Consider the following 25,903-nt stretch of genomic DNA (forward strand, 5'->3'; position numbering starts at 1 on the left):
TTGGCCTCACCCAGTGCAGCAGGATCTGGGTGATCCTGCTAGTGATCACCTAGTGAGCACCCAGTTACTATTTCATCTTCTCAGTGCTGCTGGAGGTGTGGCCCCAGCCTTGTTTACTGCATACCCGCCACGCTCTGCTCTGCAGATGGAATTGGTAATTTACTCATGGCCTTTCCTACAGTACGCATCATTAGAGTAACTGAATGTTCCACAAACATAAAGGAATGTATTTTTGCACTGCCCTTATAAAGTAAGACACTGCATTATCCATATGTCAAGGGCAGGGAAGCAAAGCACAGGGAGATTAATGTGAAAAGCTTCCACTAGTTTTAAATGCTCTATTGAAACTCTTAAGTGCAAGTTCTTCAGAGATATGTTTTGCCAGTTGTGGCTGTGGTGACAACCATTTTTTGGGCTGATGCTCTCAGAGATAGCAGAAGTGGTATCCCTGACATTTGTACCATTCAAATTTTACTGGGTTGTTAATGTGGAGGCTTGCTTTCTCACTTCTTTGTACATTTGTTGTATTTAACACGCATCAGGAAAAAATTCAGGAGAGATATAAAAGAGCTGTTTTCTAAATATACATTCTGAGGCAGGTAGCTGGGATGGAAAATTTCTGCCCAGACAGTTTAAGTTTAGTAAAGTTGTGAACAACTGAAAATGAAGGTCTTAAAATAGGGAGGCTGTTGGATGGCCTCAACGACAGGTCATTGCCATAAAATACACTTTTCTTTCTCTTCTCACTTTTCTCTCTTCTCTTTCTGAGAAGAAACAGATGTTACACTAACAGAATCAAATCAAACTGAAACCCAAACTGCAACTAGAACTTTATTTTATATCCTGGTTCTGTTCAGATAAACAAGATCAATTTATTCTTACATTTAAAGCACAACAAAGTCTTGTTACTCAATTCCAAACAGGGACTTCAGCTTAGAGAATAAGCTCCACCTTTCCTCCTGCTCTCTCAGAAAGAGAAAGCAAGTGTCAGTCACTTCTGGCAGCACTGGTCATAAGCAGGATATAGGACAGGCAGATGGACAGTACTCAGGGGTAGTGAATCTTACATTGATATAAACTGATCCTTCCCCTGATTATTTGCAGGGAGATTCAAAAATTCCTATAAGGGAAAAAAAAGCCCATCTGAACCATCTGAAAATTTCAGGCAGTGATTTTATCTGTGCCAACACCAGCAAAGAAAGACAGACAGACAAAAAGACAGACGGTGGGGGGGTGGGTATAATTCAACCAACTGCTGGTGCCAGCCTTCTTCAGAGCAATGAAATAATTTTAGAGACACTTCTGTAGGAGCCTAAAATCCAGCCTTGCAACTGTGCACAGGACTCGGGACACACAGACACATACAGACACACAGACAGACATACGTGACACTGGACAGCAATGTGAGACAATGTGGGAGCTGGCAGAACTGGTTCCTCCATCATCTTGGGAACATGCAAGGACAACCCTAGGATAACTCCTGACAATTCCTCTTTGCCACCCAAGCTGTATTCCTGGCAAATGGTGTTATGAAGTGTTCCTTCCCCTGATACATACCATATCCACACAGAGAGGAACACAGACCCAATTTCTCTGTCCTGCACTGAAAACCCTCACTGTATATCCCTGCTTTTGAGCTAGTCATGTCTCCTGACTGCACTAACTTAGACTAATTTAGTATTTTTAATTACAGAGGGATTTACAGCACTGCACTACAGTGCTCTCTTTTATTATACCCAGTGTTTCTGCTGAATCTGGGTGCACTCTACATACAAAGTTGCACATTAGACAAATTACACTGCACATTAAGTAAATCTCTCTCTAGAAATAGGATTAGATGAAGAGGCAAATCTTCCTCATTCCTAGTGCATAAATTAATATCTACAAAATCAATATAAAGAAAGAGCTCCATATCAATTTATGAAAAAAAATAGTTTAAACATACTCCACAATTAAACAAATTTATGTAGGAGATGCATTCTTCTTCTCCTATTTTGCTTAATAAATAAAACAGCTGGTCCAAGGAATCAGGTCAATCAGTGTCTGGAAAAAGCCCCATTAAAGCTGCTATATAACCTAGTTTCTCAAGCTGCATAAGGCATCCTAATATTGAAGAGGCAGAAGTCCATGCAGAGACAGCAGGGATGGCTCAGCTTCTGGCCCTTCAGGGTTATGGAGGATATTTATCACAGAAGACAACAGTAAGTGAGATATCTTGCAAAGATCTAAGGAGATGGGCTCTGAAGGACCACAACAAAGACAACATGATGCATCCAGACCTCTACATAAAACAGAGCTAGTAGCCTTGGGCACCTAAGCTCAGGTCATCCAACATAAGAAGATGGTAAAGGCCCAGATTTTCACGTGTGCTCAGATGCCCTCAAAGCTAACCTAGCCCTGCTGCTACAGTGGGTGATAACACCTCTTCCCAGGGCACTCCACAGCGCCATGGTTCCATCCCTCCTGTCTCACGTGGGAGGGTGAATCCGGCAATGCCCAAAGCTGTGGGCGTGTTTTGTGGGCACAGAGCCTATTCCAGTGCAGGCAAAAACCCCTCAGCATCAGCCCTCCTCCTCCTGCACAACACACAGCACACAAAATGCAGTGCCCAGGCCCTCCTCACCTCAGAAAATGTATATTCAGTAGGTTTGAAAATATTTTGCAAAGGATATCACAATCCACATCCTATAGAGATAAAAATGGAGCCAGAAGAAAGTGACTTGCTTAAGCTTCAGGAGCAAGGCAGCATCAGAACTGGGAAATGAAACTCCCTGGTCCACAAACCTAGGTTTTAGCTTCTTAAATAAGGATTCTCTTCCCTCATTAAAAAACTAAAAATGAGAAAAGAGGAAGGAATATTCTGTAGACAGAATGAACTTCGCCCTCAGAGGACTAATGACCTGATAGACTTTTTTTCCCTTCTCACCTCCATTTCCCCTCGCTAAAGTTACAATAACTTCAAGGACTATCCTTCTTTCTTGGTCTGCTTTAACCTAGTGTGTCAGCTCAGCATCCTTTTCCCAACCACCTGAAGCCAGAGACCATCCTTCCATGAGAGGAGATTACCTTCTTGCTTTCAGTCTCTCTGGACATCCTTGCAACATCCTGGACTGAGACTACTCTGCTTTCTGCATTGTGCTGAGGGACCCCAAAGTCCTATCCACTCATCCCAGCCCATAGTACGTGGCAGCCTGAAAGGGTACCCTGGAGGTAAAACCTGCTTGTTCTCTATTAATTTTTCATTTTAAGAATGGCTCCAGGGAAAGGAGGGAGATATAGGTCAGAGACTTTGGGGGCTGATTAGTAACTCTGTACATCTTCCTTACTTTTTTTTTCCCCCTCATTATTTTCTTCTCTTCCAAATTGAGAAACAGAGGGTTTTCCCTCCGTATTTCTCATTTACTCCTTGAGCATCACTGGCATTAGTCAGCAAACTCCTGCTATTTCCTCACAAGCCCCTGACACTTGCAGAGTGACTAACCCCCTGTGCACACACTTGGGTTCTAACAGTTGCATCTGCTTTTTTCCCTCATGAAAAATGGATCTCAGCATTGCACAGGCGCAGTTGTCCCTGTGGTCACTGTGAGGGTGACAGGTCACTCCCTGTAAGCTCCTGCTGCCAGGAGGCTGTAAACACCACCATTTTTCACGCACAGAGCCAAGGAGCCAGGAGGTGATGGCAGGGCCTGCCCTCAGGTCACTTCATAACTCACCATCACAGTAGCAGCGTCCCTCACGCTAGGAAGAAGTTAGCTCCTGCTCCAAGCCCAGGCACGTGGAGAAGGTGATGGAGGAAGCCTGAAGCCACCAGCTCTGCCAGGTGACACCGCCTTTGCGTTGGCCTTCCCTTCCAGCACCAGGAGTCTCTGCCCCCGTTATGGTGCCCGGTGCCTGACATGATGTGCAGCAGGCCTCAGCTTGGCTCCCGAGGCACGAACACAGGGTGAGTGAAAACACAGCTCCTTGTGACTCAAAGCCACCTCATCAGAGCATGACAGAAGGCTCCTCCTGGCCAGGTGGGCTTGCACAAGCTGCCCACCCACAGCCATGCTCACAGAAGACCTTGCACGCAGCTCATGCTCGCGTGGGCGTACCCACAGACCTGCCCACACTGTGCTCTTGGTGCTGAGCTCGAGCACACTGCAAGTTTGTTGTGTCCACCTTCCCAGGGTGATGCCAAGAGCACACAGACCACTCTTCCTTACATCCAACATGCAAACAGGATGTCTTGCCCCCAGGTAATGGTAGGTGCTACCTGCTGCCACCCACACAGGAACAGTCCACATCCAGAGCAGAGCCCATCAACAGGGATCAGTGGGAAGGCTGGTGAACTTGGTGCTGGAGAAGTTTATTCCCCATTTAACCTTGACACCCTCACACCCCGTTCCCACCACCCTTACCTCCGTCCCCATTGTAGGAGAGACTTCTGCATTGCTGTGTAGGGAGGCATGAAAATAAACCACCGGCTCCAGTGCCACACTCCCTCCTGGCAGATCTGTTTCTCTCTTCTTAACTGTTTCCAAGTGCCTGGCTGTTTTATAATCCCCAGTGAGCATTCCCTTAACTCCTTCCTCACTGAGTCCTTCCACTCTCCCTCGCTCGCTCTCTTCTGAAAGGCAGAAAAATCCAAGGCGGGGTAGGGGGTAGAGAAAGCAAAGGAGGGGGCCTGAATCAAACAGGGAACATCTGAATCAAAGAGGGAACATCTGAATCAAACTGCACATATTAGTCATTTCCCCAGCCCTCTCTTACACAGACAGACTGACTCTCCTGTTAATGTATTTCATTTTTTCTTCCCTATGGACATTTGTATACCTTAGAAACTTCTTTGCTAATCTCCTCCTGCTTTTTCATACCATGAGGTCATATGCTCCTGCTGGTAGCATGACTTTAAATCACACACCAGCTTGCCCTTTGAGGTCTGAACAGAAATCACTGTCTTAGATCACAAGTAAATATGAGTTGATGGCTTCAAGCCCAATGTCACAACCGCCCCACTTATGCATATTGCAAAATTCGAGAAGAATCAAATGCAGGTATTGATTCCCAGTGGAAAGGACTTGATCACTGCAAGGGCTGTGAGAGGGCCATGTGGAGGAGCTCAGGCAGAGGAACACATCCTCCCTGTTTCCAAGACACTGCAACTGCCCTGAAGTGACCTGTTGAGAGTCACACACACTATGGGTGCTAAAGGCCATGCACTCCATCTGTGCTTGTGCACGTCAGTGAGTGCAGACGTGGGGCACGGAGTCACCTGGCCTGAGACATTTTGGGAGGCCCACAGGTCACAGCTGCACTTGGCCACACTGCAGCACAGGTCACTGTGTGTGTGCCGGGGTGTGCTGGCAGCACGGCGTGGGGTAGGACAAGCACGGCGACCCAGCAGCTTTGGATTTCATAACAACCACTACGTGCAAAGCAACGTCACACAACGCTCTGGTGCTTACGCTGCTCCTGTGAGCACATGAATAAAGAGGACAGAGGAAAAAAAAGCATTGGCTTTCACATGTCCCCTCTCAGGTGGGAACATGACACCTGCAGCTGGCTGCTGCTCTTCCTCAGAGCCTATGGCTGCTTCTTCCAGCATCTTGAGGTTGCCCCTGACAGCTTCCACTCAAAAGTTTACCGAGGTATCTTTTTCCCTGACAAAATGAGCGATTCAAAATGAGCTATGTCACACCAGGCTGGGCCTCAGGGCTTTTAAAATCGGTTCTGCTGATGTTCAAAGGGAGCAGCTTGCTGTGCAGAGGAGTGGTAGAGTTAATAGCAGTAGGATCAGCACAAGCTCTTACCCTGCCATCTGCCTTCAGCTCAGCCAGGCTTTCTGCTGAACAGCCAATGTAGGCTGGGGCCACTGGAGTGAGCAGCAACTCGCTGACATGAAAGACTGCCTGGGTTAGTTGATTAAGAATAAGATTACGAGCACAGGAATCCTGTATAGTGCTGGTATTGACTCAGTTCAAGGATTTCATGGGGATATTTAAGCCCAGTTTTCCAAAGAAGTCTTTTATTTTGCACAGGTGGGTGTTTGTGTGACAGCTTAAATAAGCCCTATGAATCGATGACTCCAGAAACAGGGGTCATCTCTGAAACTGCTATGCTTTCTTCCTTGGCCACCCCCACTCAAAACCAGGGATAAATAACACTTAACTGTCTCACTCCCCTGTAATGTTTAAGTCCTTTGCACACAGAGAGCTCTTGAGGAAACACAGGAAAGCCCACTGGAATGGACAGGGATGCCTCTCACAACTGTGGGTCACAGATCCTTCTCGTTCTGCCTTGTGGACTTCTTTTAAGTGCTGGCCACTGACAGAGACTGCTCAGCTCTGCTCCTGCACATTCAGACTGACAGCTGCCTCAAGAGTTCTCCCTCTTTTTAACAATAGAAGAGTCACTTAAGGCTTGTGGATGACCTGAAAGTACCAACTGCTGACCCACCACTGAAGTCTGAACCTTCCAGTGCAACCACGAAGAGCAGGGCTTGGTCTCCTTGAGGGATGGTGAGGGCAAAACAGTTCTGTAGGCCCATAACAAAATACTGAGAGTATACAAAATACTCTGATGTCATATCATTCTGTGGGAACACCCTATAGCAATTTAAAGGACTGCTGCAGCTGATCTCCAGACCCAGGAGGAGACAGCTGGAGGGAGCAGCAAAAGGGTGCTGGTCTGAAAGAAAGATGGGGGATCTGGGAGAGTGAGGGCACAACCTGCCTCATCTGAAAGTGAAAAGAACAGAGAGGCCCCTCCTTTCACAGATGCAGGGAGGAAAAAAAGCAAGATGAGCGAAAAGCCTGGACTTAATAATGAAAAACAAAAGCTCATCATTTATTTTCATATCCTCTCACTATTGCTGGCATAATGCTAACAGTGGAATTCTTATGGCATGCATGTCATGCCTGCAAATACCAAGTGAATTACTTCTCAGCAAGGCTATGGGCTATGGCACTGAGCAGCACATTCGTTACAAAAGATTGGATGATGAACGACAGTTCCCAAATTCCTCCTTGACAATGCTACTTGCATTAGTTGTAATTTAATGAGTGTGAGAGTTTTGGCTCAAACCACAGAAATAATACTGCCTGCTGCTGCTTCCCACTGGGTCTTGTATTAACTCACACCACCTCCACCTCCTACTTCTCTACCTCCTCCCTTTTCACACCTATCCTCAGGTGCTAAAAGTCGTGTCATGAAACCCATCAGCATGGCAAGAGAGCATGTAGAAGCCCCCAAGCACATGCATTCCTTCTGGCTAAAAGGTGGGAGAGGACACAAACCTCTCCCTCATCTCTGAGGCAGGCTGGGGTGGTTCCTACAGCAGCCAGTCTCTGTGTAGACAAGCCACCAACTCTCCTTTGGCTCTTTCCTTCTAGGGAGCCAGTGCAGGTGAGAGACACCAAGCTGGCAGTTCTGGAAACAGCATGAAGCACAGTCTGTATGAGCCATGTTGGTGCAGAGCTCCCACCACACACCCCTGCCAGCACGGTCCTCCTGCCTTCCCAGAGGGAACCACAGCAGGGTAGCCCAGCCTCATCCTCACCTTGCAGGCTGTCTTAGCTGGTCTGTTGCTCTTTTAAACAATTTCAAGATCTTGTAAGCAGCCAGTAAGTGTGAACATAACCTTTGCTAGGGGGTAAGGCCTGCAGCAGTATAAATGTGCCATCACTGGTGACCCCCAGCAAAGCCAGCAATCACTGCCATGCTGCCTCCTCCTGAGCTCTAGGGTAGATCTGTACCTCCAACTTCTTCAGGGCATAAATCAAGCCCCTTTTCTTCACTCCATGGACCTTGACACAAAAGGGACAGCCACAGCAGCAGGAGCATCTTGCAAGTCTCTGCCCTGGACTGGCCAGTGTCACCTCCCACTCCTGTGGCAACCTTACGACAGAGCCTGTACCCCTTCACATGACAGGACATTTATCCATCTAATGACCCTGCACATAAGGTTCACACCAGAAACAAGACCCACCATGTGAGGTCTCCTGTGCTGGGCCAGAAGAAAGCTGAGAGGTCTGATCTGAGCAGCAGACTTCCAAGAAAGCGACTGCAAACATCACTACTACTCTCCTGGTGTATCCAGTCTCCTCAGCATTTCTCACTGACAGAGCCTAAATGACAACCATCCACGGATTCCTACCCAGTGGAGCATCCAGAATACTCCTCATCTCTTCTGTGCCAAATGTAATTTAAAAGCCCCCCTCCCACATTTTGCAGTGTTTTGAAAAAAACAAATCCAAACAAAATTTACATGTTTCTGAAACACAGGCATAAGCAGAGGAAGGGAAAATGCCCTTAAGGATTGGAACCAAATGTGTTTGTGCAAATGAGACCCAGGATTTACAGTTACCTTCCAGCCTCCAGCAAGTGCTACAGTCTTAGCTTTGACTTAAAAACAATCTGTTTTCTTGTAAAGGTTGAAAAGCACCAGTGATATTTTCTCTAGTGTACTGGCCAAAGTCCCACAGCCGTGGCTGGGAGAGGAGGGTGGACACTGTGTCACAGGACACTCCCAGGGACACGTGCGGACACAGGTCTGTCTGGGCACACAGATGCACATTTGTGCATCCCAGCAATACAGCAGGCACCCTGCTGGGGGCCACCACCTTTAGGAACTACATGGGCACAGATCTGCCCCTTGTCAAAATCCCCCTCCAAGCCCTTGTGTAGCACTGCACACTCTGTGGCTTTCCTAAAACTCTGGCTGTGCTTTGAGCAGTGACCAGACTCTGAAATAAACAAAGACATGCCTTGCTGAAGCGACCCTAAGTGAAAGCAACAATACTTGGCACAAAGAAATAAACAAGCACCATAGCTGAAAATCAAAGAGGATGAAACAGTGAGCCTGCTGTGACTAACTTTGTGCTGGGCAGCTCACCCACCCCAGCAGCATGGGAGCCACACATCCCCCCAAGGGGCACCAGATAGAAGGGGTCCCTTTGCACTCAGCAAGTGTGGGGAGAAGAGCACACAAGCATGAGAGGAAAGGGGGGCTCCTGTGACAGAGGACCACCACAGTGGCTATGTGGCCTTTAGGAGCCTTCACAGGGGTGCTGTTACCTGCTACTAGCCTGCAAAGAGAAGCAGTGACCAGGCTGGAGCGATGAAAAGCAGTTATCAGGGGCAGAACTATAGGCATGAACATACCTAGACAGATGCAGACCTGCTGGACTGCCAGAACAGGCCTGTTACTGCACAGCTTCTTTGGGCATACAGTGCAAGCCACAGCAGCCAGAACTGCCAGCCATGGTTTATCACATTTACAGTTTAAAACCCAACCAAATCCAACACTTCTGCTGGAAGCAAGTTCAGCTGAAGGTTCCTGGCCCAGCTGGGAAGGCAGAGGCTGTCCTGCCCCTTGGTTCCCCTCCTGATAGGCTGCTGTGGCTCAGGAAGGGTGAAGCTCAGACACAGCACTCAGTGTCACACTTCAGCTCCCTTTAAGCCTTCAAATTAGGGCTTACACGGGGCTTAAGTACAGCCTGTCCCAACACAGGGTTGGATTTCACAGCTCTCATGAGCTGCTGCTGGGTTGCCACTTCCCCCTGAGAAGGGGATGAGTGCCCTGCAGGCAGCCTGGCAGGCAGTCCATCCACCCAGACACCCTGAGCAGGGGATGGGGAGCACCTTGATCCCTGCAGCCCTTCCCATGTCCCTGGAGGGTAAAACAGGAGGGCTGAGATCACCAGGACAGGCTTCTGCTTTCCTTGCCTCAGCTAGTCAAATAACTCCCGATACCCATCTTTTCAGCGAGCATTTTGTGGTAAACACAGAATATCTTACTTCTGTGATCAAGCCTGTGTTCTTCTTCCTCCACATCTCTGCTGACCCCCCATGGCTCACCTTGAGCCCCAGGGTGACCACAGGGTGACCACAACCCTTCCAGCCCATGGGTTGGGATGCCTGACATGCAGCACTGAGCTCCCACATGAAGTCAGCGTGTGCTCAATACAGGGCACGGCCACGAACACCTCAGGGGGGCTGGTCACCTTCCAGCAAGGACAGCTGAATATGACAGGGCTGGGCTGGGGAGGGGGCAGCACAGGGGAAGAAGCTGCCAGGAACAGGAGAAAGGACACAAAACACACCAGGAGAATAAGAGCTCCATCCCCTTCACAAGCTCTGCAATAACAAGAAGGCAAGAAGGACAGGAGAACCAACCACAACAAAACCCACATGAAAAACTGTGACCTGCAACTTGCTCCAGTGATGCCATGTAACAACTGTGGCTAGGAAACACACTTCCTAGCTCCCCATCAGTGCTGCCACAAGCATCTGCTTTACTGTACATGGTATGAAAAGCATCAGGCATCCCCACCTGAAATCATGCCCTCTCCTGCCATTCACTCACATCCCATCTTCTTTTCCCTCACACTTTATTTTCTACAGGCAGCAGCTTTTTGGCAGGAGTCTCTGTGTCTGTTTGCAACAGGGCATGACAAGGGAAAGCAGACATCTCCTCATAAAGCATCCTCTTCCTGAAACCCCTTCAACCCTTCCTGGCTGAGAGGAAATGCAAGGATTGGTAATGACTCAAGTGCTCCTCCGGGAAATAGCAGTGATTTTAGAGGAACATGAAATAACTTTTAAGCCAAGCCTGGTCCTGAAGAGGGGAACTCCACACTCTGTATCTCGAGTTCATGGCTGAGCATGCACAAAGCCAGGATTCAGGTGCCCACTGGCAGAGATACTGGAGAAGATACAGCTCCTTTATTGAGGTAGTCTCGCGTACATTAGATACACTGTAGTGGTACAGTAAACACATCTGAAGGGATACAGATTCCTCAGGGGATACTGTACTTGCATACAGACCCCAGTGACATCCCACCAGTGGCTGAGGTCTCAGATAACTGAGATACAGGGATAGACCTGAGATGCTTTAGCAGAGCTGAAGACATATCCAAGAACTGGTTGGATATGTCTTCAGTTGGGCCACCAAAACCTGGCACTGGGAGAAGATGCAGAAAAGATGCCTGCCATGCAGCTGTTCTGCATCAGGATAGAGATGAGCTGGTGGATGTGGATTACAGAGCATCTTCCATCAGAATGTCTGGAATGATATTTTTCTCAAGCTTGGATTTCTAGTAACCCTTTTGTTCAGCCTGAAAAGTCACATTGCTTGGAAAAAAAATCTCTTCCTGCCTTTTACAGGCAGAGTGGCAGTGTCCCCTCCTGAACACGCTGTGATTTACAGTGTTCCACACTCACACTGGCAACACAAGCCCTTATGCAGAGACTGCAGACAGCACTCCTGCCAACACATGCACTGCCACAGCATCGCTCCACATAAACACCCTGCATTCACCTTGTTTATATTTCCTCCTGCACAGGCTGTGACAGCTCACAAACACACACAAAGCCTAATTTATATTTACAATAAATCTTCCTTCTTCATTCACTGCAGTGGAAAAGAGCCCTGCTACAAATACAGTTTGTTAGAAAAACAGTGTAACAGCGCTAAGGAGAATCAGGCCCATAGATAAAGGGGATGAAGCCACACCAAACACGTGTGTACGCTCCTGGAGGTGCCTACACACATGGAAGGAGTCCCACATACACACACACACACACACACACACACATACACACAGACATTCTTCCACCTGTGCTCTCACAAACAGTGCTCAAGAACAGCACCTGCTGTCCCTTCTGACTCGCACGTGCTCGCAGGCAGCACAGGCTTTTGCAAGGTTCACTTTCATTGCACAGGTGCTCACAGCCTCAGATAAGCGACAGGAAAATGACACTGCAAGAGAAGTGCTGTCATCATCAATGGGATATGCTTGTGTCTGGGTCTCACATTGTCCTTTCCAGGTGGTGCAGCTATTTTAAAATGGGGGTTGCAGCCTGTTTCTTATCTGCACTTGCTAAATACACACATATTCTGCTGTTGAAAGAATGAAGAGCGGGAGTTAGGTGGGGAAGGCAGGTTTCTGGTGGTGCCACTGATTGTGCTAGAAGAGATGAAGACTTTTTTTTATTGTAGTCATGAAAAAATGTGATCCCCAGTTTCTTTGTAGACTTGGAGGATTTATGAGGTCTTTGGTTCCTCCATGCTATCCACAAGCTAGCTGTAGCCAAGAGCTGTCTTATTGTTTTAATTTGGTTTCACAGAAAAGGTTGTGATCTCTCATCTCTCCACAAAGGACCTTGTTGCCACTTCCCTAACCTCCATCACCCTGAGGCCTGACTGTGGCAGTGTGCTCCCCACAGGACAATGTCAGCCTGTTCTGAAGCTGGCCCAGTGTGCCATGTGGGTGCTTGCAGGGGAAGCACACCCAACCAGCCCTCTGTGGTCTCTGGCTCCCAATGAGCTTCCATTAAGGAGCCTTAACTACTAATTCCTGCCAAGGTCTTGTGTGTTCTCATGCCTTCTGTACAGCTCTACTCCCGATGGCCTTGCAGAGTTTGAGTGACTCAGGCAATTGGTGTGATCTGCCACCTTCTCCCCATCCTGGCAGCACTAAGCTCGACCAAAAACTTCACTCTGCATCACCAGCAAGCACACCAGCAGCCTGCCCAGCTACCACAAAGTTCCTGTGTATTGACACATTGGGAACTGCAGGATCACCTCATCCCAGCACTTTTCTGCTGCTGACCCAGGGCTCATCATGTGGTGAATTCCCATAATGGAGAGAACACCATTGCACGCTGCCCCAGCCAGCTGGATTGCCAAGGCAAGCTGCCACATCACCTGGCACTGCTGAGCTCAGATCCCTCCACTTCCCTCCTCCCTGGGGCACCACGGTGGTGCCTCAAGGTGGGATCAGTTCTGTTTGTCAGTGCTAAGGAGCTCAAGTGTGTCACCAGAGATTTGCCAGTTAGAGACCACTCTGCCCCAGGTATTCTAAGGACTAGTAGTGGCTATTTAACTCCCCAGAAATTCTGCCACGAGAGGAAGATTAAAGGCTGCACACACACACACACACACACACACACACACACACAGAGCTATGAGGATATCAAAGACGGTTTTCTTGGAATTTTTTTCTCCAGCTTTTGAAGTCTAACATCTATATAGGAAAAGTAGCAATGATGGCTGGAAATTACCACTATTTGGAGGTAAACCAGAGACCTGCTGAAAATCCTTGCCAATCTATGTGGAATTTGTCAACACTAAATGCTGCCTAGGAGAAAATAAAACATCATGTATTTTAGCTGGACTTTCTTCTCCTCCAGCCTATTGCTTTAAGCAAACAGCCTTCCTGCCATCATACATATGGAGCAATGTGGGCACTCACCCTTCTGCAATACTGCTGCTGTCAGCTCCTGGCAGAGGGATAGCCCAAAGCCATGGAAGAACCACACAGATGGTCAAAAACCAGCCCACAACCCATCCTGGCACAGCTCTTCCACAAACACCACTGCAAAAAGCTAACCCTGGGATGAGGCTCAGACCACTCTCTGGGCAGGCTGAAACAGTCTAGAAATCACAGTTCCCCTAATATCCTTCTGGGTCCTTGTCCCTCTTCTCCCCATGGCATCTCTGGCTGATCTGAGCACCTGTCACATCCCTTCTCAAACACAGTTGTGTGTTCTCTGGGGCAATGCCATGTCACAGTTGTCCATTTTTTGGAAAATCTGCAGCACAGAGATCCTTGACTTCGGATCCCAGCTGCTAGTGGCTATGAATAATTGGTAATTAAAGTAAAAGCGATGCCATACCAAGGGACTGTTGTGCCTCTAAGTTTTCTCCAGACTACTCTCAGGAGACACAGGAAAGCTACCAGAGGTAAAAAAATAAATCTCAGCCTACTAGGTTTACACAGAGACCATCAAAAATATGCGTCTGTATTGTTCTGACCTCCAGATCTTTTTTCCTTCACATTTTCCTAACCTTTAAAAGGCATGTAAGATAAACAGAGAAGAAGCTAGGCAGACAACATCCTTGGAAGAGATGTAGGAATATAATCAAGCCCTCAGACACACGCACACAAACACCATAATTTATCTCTTCCTCCTCCTGTTTGATATTATCCTCTGTTCTAGTATCATAATCTGTTGCTATGGAAACAGCTATGATGTCACTACAAGAGGTTTATAGATGCCTTGAACAGGAAGGAAAGGTACAAGATGATGGGAGAGGAAAAAAAAACCACCTACAAACAGCTGCTGAGCAGGAGATGTTCCAGGAATGGTAAGTGTTAACAAGGAAAAGATAAATACATCGACATGCTGGAGTTGTTGCAGACAAGAGCAGAATATAAACCACACTTTAAAAATAAAGAATGCTTACAAATTTTGCCTAGAATTAAAAATACTCTGGGCAAGCTAAAGGACCTTCCTGAAAAAACAAACTTTCTTTGTTCAGCAAGTTTTCTGGGACTGGATATTCTCTGAGTATTGCTGCTCGAGTCCAAGTCTCCACCAAGCTCTCCATCATCTGCTGTAACATTCCCTCCTGCAGTGAACACCCCATCAATGCAGCCAATAGTTAGGGAGCTTGCTGGCTATTCCCCATCCTGTGTATGCCTCTACAACCTGTAACTAGAAAAAACCCTCATGTCCTCAAGCAAAAATAAAGAGAACCATAAAATTCCTTAGGTTGAAAATGACCTCTAAGATCAGTGAGACCAACAGTTAACCAAACACAACTAACTGTGTCCTCTAGAACCACATCTTTACGTCTTTTAAATACCTCCAGAGATTTTTAAATACCACCACTTCCCTGGGCAGCCTGTTCCAGTGCTTGACAAACCCTTTCCATAAGGAAATTTTTCATAACATCCAATCTGTATTTTCCCTGGTACAACTTGAGGCCATTTCCTCTTGTCCTGTCACTTGTTACCTGTGGAAAGAGGCTGCCCCCCACCTCATTACAACCTCCTTTCACGTGGTGGTAGAGAAAGATAAGGTCTCCTCTGAGCCTCCTTTTCTGCATGACAAACAAACCCATCTCTCTCAGCTGCTCCTCCTAAGTCTTGCACACAAGATCCTTCAGCAACTTTGCTGCCCTTCTCTGGACGTGCACAGGCACTTCAATGTCTGTTAGTGCTCCTGTGCCTTTAAGCTTTGTTTCTTGGAGAACATCCAGCCTTCCCAGACTCCTTTGTCACTCAGGTCTGTCCCAAGGGACTCTATCAATCTGTCTCCTAAACAGGCCAGAGTCTGCCCTGTTCAGAAGTTCAACGTAGCCCTTCTGCTGAGCCTCCTCCTCACTTCTTGAGCAAAGAAAACCAACCAGTGTACCCAAAGCATCCTCCAAACACCCCATCACCCCCAAGTCCTTCTCTGTTTGCATGAGACAGGCGCAGCAGGGAGCCTTCCTTTGGCGGCTCACCCACCAGCTGTGTCAGGAAGTTATCTTCCACACACTCCAGGAACCTCCTGGACTGCTTCCTCTGCTGCTTCCTCTCTGTGCAAAGACATGCTGAATCCACTGGATCACATCCAGCAGCAAACAAACAACCTGACCCCTAACTATAAGCAAAAAAAGAGCTCTTCTTGCTGTCTTCACCCAAGAGAAAGACCACAACCTTACAGACTCACTGCCAAACATACTGACACACCTGACATGCCACTAGAGAGAACAGTGTGTTGAGCCTCACATGCTTGAGATGTGCCATGCACACCCATGTGCAGGAGGATGCACATGTGGCTCTCACCGACAAGGCTCAGGTGCTGATGACTGGGTTTCCATGCCTGTAACTTTTTTTGGCCACCCAGACTGATGGTGAGAGTAGAGCAGACATGATGACAGAGAGGGTGGGGCAGTCACATATGTCCTTAAATACAACATATGCAGGCTGAGGGAAAATTCAACATGAATTTTGGAGGAAGGAGGATGGCACATCAGATTTGTCCTGCATAGACACTGTTGTCATGGGAAGAGAAGTGGTAGGGAAGGAGGAAACCACAAGGATCTAAGATCAATGAAAAGTGCTCGTGTTTCAGATAATCTCTGTCCCATCAGAGTTTCCTGAGCATGGTGAGCTGGATCAGAGATTTTAAGTGAATGCCACAGCATCAGTTTTGCCTCTGGTGTCAGCTCCAAATGGGGAATCCCCAGACAGACTCTCTATTCTGCCTGTGAGCATTAGGATATAGGTAGTGTCTCCTGTCCTCGCTCACCTTCTCTTCCAAAGATGTTAGAGACAACCCCAGCAGAAAAAACTGAGAGAGACTGAAAAAATTGGGAGAGACTGAAGTCTGAAGAGAGTGGGAGAGACTGAAGTCAGTAAGGGCAACTGCAGAAACAGTCCAAGATGGGATCTTCAACATTTCACTCAATTTTCCATTCCTGCTAGCCTTGGCTGTGATAGCCTCAGCCCCTGAAGATCTCAGGGATCATCTCACTCTATTCTGTTACAGTCGCTTGCCCTCATCTTTGTTCCCCACATGTCTCTCTCCTCCTGTTCCTGACCTACTGACTTACTCCTTCTCAATCTTCAGCCCACCCTTTCCTTTCCCAGAGCAACCTCTGTCACAAATATTATGGAAAACCCACACATTCTGACTTCCTCTCCTGAAAGTGTCCCAGCAATTTGTATGATGCACCCTCCTGTTTCTGCATCTATATGAAATGCAAATCCTTTGGGGTGGTAACTATCTACCCCTTCACGTCAATGTCATGCCCAGTACAGTAAGGTTCTGCTTTTGCTTGGCACAGCAAATGCAACTGTTAGTAGGAACACCTTAAAAGCACCAAAGTAGAGAAAAAGAATAGGTATGAAAACAATGCCAAGTGTTGTGTATGTTTTCCAGTTTCTTTTATATTTTGTGGGCAAGGGTCTCTTTCTGGTTTATATGAAACCATTTCTTCTCTTCTGTACTTTATATTTGGGACTGCAGAATTGACAACAAAGCTTACAGTGGTGAATAAACAGAGACTGTGCTTTTTAAATTGGCAGGTGACATCAAGCAGGATTACAAAATCGGGGGAATTATCTAATCTGAAAACAATCATGACAAATTGAAGGGTACAGGATGACATTCAAATGAGATCAAAAATCACACGCTTAGGTAGGAAAGTCTACCTCCAGACATGCAATAGAAAATGGTTCATGAGGCATCAGACTTCTTGGACAGGATCTGTGAGCCACAGCACACCACAAGCTGCACAGAGATGAACAATGTTATAATGCAGAAGTTAAACCAAGTAGGAACACTGACTGTAACAGACACAAAGGAACACTTCTGCTCTCCTTGGCCAGCACAGGACCCAAATACAGCACTGTGCTCTAGCAGTGCCACCCAAGAGAGAGATGGACCAGCTGAGGGGAGCACAGAGAACCAGGAGAATGGTCAGAGCTGAAGGGGAAAAGATACAAGAGAAAGAGCTGAAGAATGCATTCAAGATATGATTTAGCCTAGGGAACGCAAAGGAGGGACATGACAAAGACAAAGGAATGGTTTTCCTACACCCACAGTAAAAAGGACAATGAATCAGAGCAAGCAAAGCAGAGAGGAATTACAGAGGGGTAAAATCCTTTAAGTGACAAAGCAAAGGGCAACGATGACAGCCTGGACATGCTGTGGACTGTCCATACATGGGGAATATGCTGGGCAAGCCTAGTTAAAGAACATGCTGGACAGGCATTTGATATTCTGCTTTTAAAAAATCTTTCCTTTGCCCATTTCCTATGATTTAAATGATTTTGGTGAGAGGTAAGTTTCTTTGGCATTTCAGCATAGTCCAGAGCCCAACCTGTCAGCCTTCAGGACCAAAGGAGATGCTAGCCTGCAGGGCTCTTCCAGGTAACACCATTGTTCCAGATCTTGCTAGCACCTTTATCGATTGAAATCTATGAAGAACAGAGAAGGCAGCTGCCCTTCATGGTTTCCCAGGTATCTCTGGCAAATACCAGTGCCTTGTGGGATGACCTTTCCTGCTTTTCAGGGAAGGAGCTGGATGTGACTGCTGTTATTTTGTCCTTCCAGAGATAGACGTCAGCACAGGCCCTGGAAGGTGAGCAGGACAGAGAACAATGTGTAAATAGAATGAGCTTCAGCTTCTCCAAATGTATGTCCCACTCAGTGGTGATGCTGAAGAAAACCAAGGGAGCAAACTGTGGCATCCTTCACCCAGCATAAAACTCCCTCTTGCTCCAGAACACAACACAGACAGGCTAACACTCATCACGTGCAGACCCTGCTTCCCCTTGTGTAGTTCCCTGGGTTTCACTGACACTGCTGCTGATCTGGATCAGAATCTAGCTCAGGAGCAGCTCAAGGGGTTCACTTCTTGAAGATGCTTCCCTTTGGCTATTCTGCACATGTCCTGTGAGCAAGCAAAAGATTGTTCTTTGGCATCATTCAGTCAGTGACATGATCAGACAGCCACTCTTTATACAGCACCTTGAACATATACAGCATTGTAGAAATACACATTGTTACAGCTTATTGTTACTTCCCTTCAATAAAGAAATCCTAATGGCACACATAGCTTTTTAATTTAGTCCTGACTGTGGACTTTCCCAGCTATTTTGAGATGTGGAAATGCCTTCGATGGCCTACAGAGACAGAGGCTGCTCCTCCACTCACGTTCATGGGCAAGTCTTAGTAGAAGTGGTTTTGCCATCAAAATTGCCTGATTCTGCAGGCTACCTGAATTCAGGAGTGGTCCCCAAAGAGAGGCACTGGTGCTTTCCTGAGGATGGACCTCAGTTTGCTGATATGGCCAAATGAGGCAGTAATCAGGGGCACTCCATGCTGTAAATGAGGGGTAGTAGTAACATGCCTCTGGTCTTCCTCCCTGACAAACAAATTGCTAAATGCCATGTCTGGAGTGAAATTATCATCTGTGTTTATTTTCAAAAGAAAAGGTGAATTCTGTACTGCTAGGGGAAATAGTTTCAAAAGAGAAGGCTTCCAGTTAATTACCTTGGTCCACATTAGGGTGTGTAAACAGCTCAAGAAACAACCTTTTCTCTAAACAATGTTTAATTCTCACTTCTTGTTATTGACCAGCTATCCTTCCAAAAGTAAGAGAAAGACCTATAAATAATATTTTGCATTCAGAGGGCAGAGATTTCCTAGTAAGGGTGAGGAAACAACCTCATTTTATAAATGGAGTGATTAGGCTATAGAGGCCATGAGTCAGAAAGGTACTCCAGCGTGCGGCCAGCTTTAAAGGCATAAACAATCCTAATGAAGTCAGCAGCACTGTCTGTGAGCTTAAATTTAGGCACAGACCTGAAAATATCTTCTTAAATTGGGATCAGAGAGGAAAAGCGTCAAACCTTAAAAAAAACCCCAGCAAGCCATTCTTAGCCTACCTGTTCACTACAGACACAAGGATCGGGACACCCTAACAGCTGTAAGCCAACCACTGGATGCCTTTGCAAACTGTTCTCAGGGGCCTTGCCCATGGGCAGCACCACCACAGTTGCCTTGAGTCCTGTAGCTAGAAGAAGCTGTCTCATCTGCCTCATACTGGTGTCTTAGCCTGCTCTGAGCAGAAGGTGACTGCCCTTCCTTGACCTCACCATCTGGCAGGACAGCTCTAACACCATCACCTGGGACCCACTTGGTGAAGTCCACAATCAGGAAAGGGATTTACTTCCCGGCCCAGGTCACCAATCCTGTCATGATTTGACTTCCCAACTGTCCTCCTGACCAAATATTCACATGTCTTTATGCACTACTGCTGTGATGTGGTCAAAATCAGGCCTTATTCTGTTAGTCTCCCAAGTCCATTACCTATCTCCAAATACACAGTCTAACTTCCCAGGGCTGAGCTTAAGTTCCAAAGCCTCACAGGCATCAAGGAGGTCTCTAGGCTGTTCCCCATCAGTAGAAGAACCTACACTGAACATCAGACACAGGCAATTCTTACACCGTTTGGATGGAACCAAATCCAGTGGTCTCACAGCACCACGTAAAACCGGGCAGTAAATAACAATGGGGAAAACTAGTGATAGAAAAATGAAAATTATTTCACTTCCCAGGCCAGCTGAGGTGTCCAGCTGAAGCAAAGTGAGTCTTTCCCACCTGTCACAACCACCAAGAGGAATGCAATGCACAGAGTCCAAGGGTTGATGACTATGGTGAGTACCTGAGCTTGCCTCTTTGTCTGCTCACCCCAGCCCCTAGTCCCAGCAACGCTCCTTCCCCTTCTGAAAATAAAACAGCATTTTTCACCCATTACATAGCAAACTTGTTTAATCACTAGACACAGCAGCATGATAAGAACAATAATTTTAACTGGAGGGGGCTTCCTGTTATCCTGGCTATAGCCATATCCTGAGCAAATAAAAACTCAGGCTTTTAGTCCCGGCACTGACATAGCTTTAGTTCTGGTTATTATTTCATAAACAGGAAGTGTCTCTGAGTTATCTCCCTGCATGAACTTTGGGGTAAAGACCTTTACTCCGCCTCACTGGGGCCACCTCCCTGATGAGCAAGTTTTGTGTGCTTTGGTGAGATTTAAGGATGCATTCGAAGCCCAGCAGGGCTGGCCTGTTTCTAGCATTAAATGGGATCTGATCCACAACGAGGACAGGGTCAGATTTTCCAGCTTTCCCAGCCCCACGTGTGACAAGGATAGCGTGCAGGCAGGTCCCTGCCTGTGCTCAGCTCAAGCAGCCGCACCGGTGGTGAGGTGCAATTTACAAATATTACCCAGATTAATTCCATGAGCCACCCACAAAGAAAACTACCGATGTGGCTGCTAAAAATACACCCTCAATTGCAACAAAGTTGTCAAGAATAAGTAAGGAGCTAAGCGAAGAGGAACGAAACCAAAACAGAGGTAATCACTGTTTAGAAAATAAAGGTTAATACATATAAATACCTCTCTTTACGCAATTGTGAAGGATGCCAGGTACCAGACGCCAAGGAAATCGCTGGAGACACCCATCCTAAGCAAAAATCCACCCACAGCCTGTGATGTCTGGCATACCCCCCTCTTAAACTGAGGTCTCCCCTGGACCACAGAGCCCGGCTCTGCTCTCTGCACAGTAGGAAACGTCACAAGGTGAGTGCACAGGTCAGAGTAACACTGCCTGGAAGAGGGTCCAGAGAACCAGATTCTTGCCTGGCTCAAGCCATCCAGCTCCTCTGTACCAAGCCAGTACAGCCACTCCTGATGAAGCCACATCTCGGGCGCTCAGAAGGATGGCAGCCACCAGCTTGCCCCAAGTCTGGAGCAGAGGCCATGTAGGATTACACCTGATGAGGTCTGCTTTGAAACTCAACTCATTTCCTTGTACAGCTCACAAACGAAACTAAAAACCAGGTCAAACATTGCGCAGCAGTGTTACTTCTGTTTTGTTTCACTTGTTATATTTTTATGTCCTTCATTTTGCTGCTAAGCTCTCCACCACCTAGGAAAAAAAAAATTAAAAAAAAAAAAAGAAAAAAAAAGAGCAAAACCTCCAAATTCTTTAAAACAAATGGGAAAATTCTCCTGGCTCAGTGTGTGTGGGAGAGGATTTCACACCAGATAGTCACTTATTTATCATGCCTCGCCTATTAATATCAGGTGAGGCACCATTCTGCTTCCCAGAAATGGTATTTAAGCCAGCTGCTCTGCACAAGCACACACCACCCTCACCTGCACATCAAGAACGCTGGGTGACTTTCTGCTTGTGCTCTATGTTACCACTCACTTCAATTTCTACTGGAACCACTTCATAAGGCCTTTGAGGTGTCACATTTCCTCCCGGGGTGCTTTTTCTGTCAAAGAGCCTATGTTCTGAAATCGGTACGGCGGGGATACGGTTTCACCTCCCCTTCGCCTGCCTTGCGGTGGTGGCGGTGGGTGTGCATGTGTGCCACCCGAGAGCTGTGCCTGCCCATCGCAGCACCGATCCGAGCCCTCGGTTCCTGCGCTCTCCTCAGTGCCCTGACTCTACCTGACGCTCCAGAGGAGGGCTACAGACCGAACTGCTTATGCACACAAACGTGAGGCTCGCAGAGGAGGATGGCGGTCCTTTCCTCCCTCCAAGGAGGAAATTGAATCCTCTGCGATAAGTAAGTTTTTATCTATGCACTGCGATATTGCAGGGAATTCTAAGGACCTCTCATGGCAACTAGGAGGCGAAAAACAATCATTAACCCCTCCTCCACCTCCCTCTAAGCCATTCAGCAGCAATTTAACCCGCAAGCATACAGCAACACAACAGAGATAAAACAATTTCTATCAGCCTTTACGCTATCTCCGGCTCCTGCCATTTAGGATATTCACCTATTTTGAGGCTTAAGGCATGCTGCAGAGCCTGGCCGCAGACCGTTCCGTATCTGCTGCGGGGAATTTGTTTCTACGGGTCACTTTCAGGGCATTTTTTCCTATTTGCTCTCTTTTTGCAGTCAGGCAGAAGCAGGGGCGCCGCTGAAGTTAGGATGCTCTAAGGAGCCGCTAAACTTCCACCGCACGCTCCGGTGCAGCACCGCCGCCCCCTCCTCAGGAAGAAGCCGGCGCCCTGCTCGCCCCGGCAGTGGCCGAGGCCTCCTCTCCTCTCTCCTCCCCTCCCCTCCGCTGCCCTGCCCGGCTCCGGGGTGGCGGCCGTGCCGGCGCTCGCCCACTGCGGCGCGCCGGGAAGGGGAGCGCGGCCGGGCTGACCGCAGGCCCCGCGGCCGCTCCGCCCCGGCTCTACTGACCCGCCGGGCGCCGCCGCTCTCCGAGGGGCACCGCACCGCCCCGCACCGCCCCGCACCGCCGCCGGATGCGGCCCGGCGAGGAGCGAACTTCAGAGCCATCGCCGCATGACCCCCCCGGCCGGCGGCGCCCGCCCGGGAGGGGCTGGGGGTCTCCGGTGCGATGCCGGCCGAGCCTCACCGGCCCGGTCACACCGCGGGGGGGTCAGGCGCGGCCCCGGGGGGCCGTCGGGCGGGGGCCGGGCAGGTACGCGCCCGGGCTGCCAGCTCCGCGCCGCGCCGGGTGCCGGCGGCGGTGGCGAGCTCCCCCCTCCCGCGGCGGGGCCCCGCTGCCGGGGAGGCGCCGGGGGCGGCCCGGGCGCGGGGCGGGGAGCGGGGGGGGGGGGCTGCCCGGCCGGGGCCGGGGCCGCTCGGCGGCGAGACGCGGCCACCAGAGGGCGCCGCCGCGGGCTGGCCTCGACCGGCACCCCGGGCCCGCCGCGGCCCCTCCGCCGGCACCGGCCCCGGCCCCGCCGCGGGCCCCGGCTCCCCGCCGGCCCCGCGCTCCGGCGGCACCGAGCCCGGCCGCGGCCGGCGCGGGGAGGGCCGGCTGTGCTGTGTGCGCTAACGAACATGCTCCTCTTTGTCTGCCCGCCTCCGGCGGGGTCCGGACTCCGAACAGCGGGTGAGCCCGGGGCTGCCCAGAAATAACCCGGCGGGCCACCGGTAACTTTACACCGCCCGCCGAGCGCCCTCCGCGCGGGCGCCGCAGCCCGGGCTCGATTTCCTCCTCAGATAAGTTTTACCGGCCTCGCCATGGGGAGGAAAGTGCCGTGTCCCCGTGCCGCCCCCCCCCCGCGCCCCTCCGCGCCCGGGTCTCCGCCGCCACAGAGCAAGCGGCCCCCGGGCGGGATGGCGCGGCCGGCGGGGGATGTCCCTCCGCTTTATGTAACGCTCCCCGGGCAGCGCCGAGGCGGGAGGGGTGACGGGGAAGGGTAAATGCGTCGCGAGGGGATTTAAATTAACCTCAATACATCTCTGAATTTTTCTTTTTGAACAGACACCCTGTACTACACATCGATCTAACACACACAGCCGTATATACACACACACACATATATAAATGTGTATATATATATATATATAATTATTGTGATTTTTTTAACCTGAAAGAAACTAAGTTGGGGTACTTGGGCTTCTCGCCGCAGCCCGGGCTGGACTGAAGCAGAAGCCAGAGGAGCTGACAGCAGGCTCCAGCAGCCCCGTCCCCCGCCGCCGCTGCCCGCGGAGTCCCCGCGCCTCGGAGGAGAGGAGCCGCGGCGGGGGGAACTCCTGGGAAACCGGCGAACGGAGAGGGGCAGCCGGTCCTGGGAATGCGAACTGCGGCGAGGGGCAGGCAGGCAGCAGGCACACACACACACACAGAGAGACACACACACACACGGAGGCGCAAGGCAAGCTCCGTCCACCTCATTGTTCTGCTCGGCACCGGCACGGACTTCACCCACCGCCCCCCGCCGGGGACCGAGCGCCCGGGACCGCGGGGCCGGGCACCGGCAGAGCCGGGGGGCGACCCGCGCCTCGCCCCGCTCCCGCCGGGCGCCGGGGAGGGCGATGGTGCCCCGCCGCCTCCCGCAACATCGGCCGGGGGCACGGCGAGCGGCGGGGACCCCCTGCTCCCCCCTCCCTCCCTCCCCCGCTGCGGCCGGGCCAGGGGTGCCGGCGGGGCGGGCCGGGCCGGGGCTTACCTTCGTACATGGGGGCCATCGGTGCAAGGACGCCTGTTATTCATGGCAACGCCGCCACGAACGACGCGAGATCGCAGCCCCCCAAACTCAACACACATCTGCCATCTTGAGCGGGTGTCTCTCGGCGGAGGCGAAGCTGCCGCCTGCCTTCTGCATCGCTGCCCACCTCAGCGCGGGGGGAGCCGGGCACATCCAGCCCCGCTGCCGGCCCTCCGACGCGGCCGGGGCGGGCGGGCGAGCGGGCGGGGGGCGGCGGCGCCGGGCCGGGCCGGGCCGGGCCGGGGCCGGGGCGAGGCGCGGGGCCGGGCAGGGGCGGCGGGCGGCGGGGCCCCCCCGGCTCGGGACGGCGGCGCTGGGGAGGGAGGGAGGGAGGGAGGGAAGGAGAGAGGGAGGGAGGGAAGGAGAGAGGGAGGGAGGAAAGGAGAGGGAGGGAGGGAAGGAGGGGGGCTGGCGCCGTGCCCCCGCTCTCAGCGCGGCATGGCTGCGTGTACCGGGGCGCCTGCAAAAGTTGCGCTGGGGGTGAGAGAAAGGGAGAGAGAGACGGAGGGAGAGAGAGGGAGACGGAGACCGAGACGGAGAGGAGGAAAAAAAAAAGAGGAGGAAAAAAAAAAAAAACAGCGAAGGGAGTTTGCAAATAATCAAGCGCCGATGGCACCGATCGCGGCTTCCCAGAAGGAGCGGGAGCGAGCGAGAGAAACCCTCTGCTGAGATTATGTGGGATCTTGTTTAACAACACATTTCAATCAGGAGAAAAAAGGAACAGTCAACAGAAGTTGGTGAAACACTTCTGTCTTCCCCCCCTCCTCTTTATAGAAAAGAGAGGAAAGGAAAAAAATAAAAAGGCAGCTGATTGAAGCTTTGCAACTCGCTGGCTGTGGGGATCATATAATTTGTGCTCATGCTTTACAATAGCATGGAAAATTCCTACCTCTCCCCCTCTCCCCAAATAAATCTTCTGTTCCCTCAAGGCATTTCACAATCTGGTTCACTGACAAAAGTTCCAATTTATCTTTTTTTTTTTCGTTTAGCTTACTCTCAGTGTAAATATTTAGCGGATGCATTTAAAATAAACATACGTTGTTGCTTTTAGGAGTCAGGTTGTGTTTTTGTTTTGTTTTGTTTTGTTTTTAATAGGAACCACATCAAAGAAGTGTTTACTAACTGAGATTGACAGGCTATTCTTCCCCTCCCTCTCTTCCCTCCCCCCCCCCCCCCAACCCCTCCGTTTTTTTTAATTTTAAATCATCCTTCTCTCCGGTTGAGCTCTTGCTGTAGGAGCACCAACCGACGAGCATCATTTTTTGTCGGTGCATAGAGGAAAGCTGTAGGTGAAGGCACAGGAACCCCCCTTTGCCTGACAGGAGCTTTACAAAGGAAGGTCAGTCACCAGGTACCCATTGCGCAGGCAAAGGAAGCTGAGACTCATGCAAAGCCTCTGGCAAAGGTGGAAACAAAACCTCGGGCTGTGATCCTGCATTAACAGCCGTCTGGATCTTCCTGCCTGGAGCTCCTTGCAGATGAGCAGTCTGGGACTGGACCGGTGAAGACCTAACTCCCTTTGTGCCTGCTGTTCCTGCTGATTCCCCCAAAACGCTGCCTATCGCTGCTGCTGGTGCCTCCCAGACCTCTCCCACCGCAGC

The 25,903-nt window shown here is 49.9% G+C and overlaps 1 protein-coding gene across 3 annotated transcripts in view; it reads right to left on the reverse strand.

The window, feature by feature from the left end:
- HIPK2 (homeodomain interacting protein kinase 2) overlaps nt 1–24,477 on the reverse strand; it is a 128,271-nt gene extending 103,794 nt beyond the window's left edge. For 2 of the 3 annotated variants that reach the window (XM_036401008.2, XM_036401006.2), the window contains exon 1: nt 24,264–24,477. In XM_036401008.2, the coding sequence (XP_036256901.1) occupies nt 24,264–24,282 (19 nt within the window). In that variant the 5' untranslated portion in view covers nt 24,283–24,477. Of the gene's footprint in view, nt 1–4,400; nt 4,512–24,263 lie in introns of those variants that run through there. The other variant, XM_036401007.2, reaches the window with a different exon arrangement.
- Nucleotides 24,478–25,903: the final 1,426 nt, after the last annotated feature.

The sequence above is a fragment of the Molothrus ater genome, chromosome 5 (assembly GCF_012460135.2).
Source record: "Molothrus ater isolate BHLD 08-10-18 breed brown headed cowbird chromosome 5, BPBGC_Mater_1.1, whole genome shotgun sequence".
Classification (NCBI taxonomy): Eukaryota; Metazoa; Chordata; class Aves; order Passeriformes; family Icteridae; genus Molothrus; species Molothrus ater.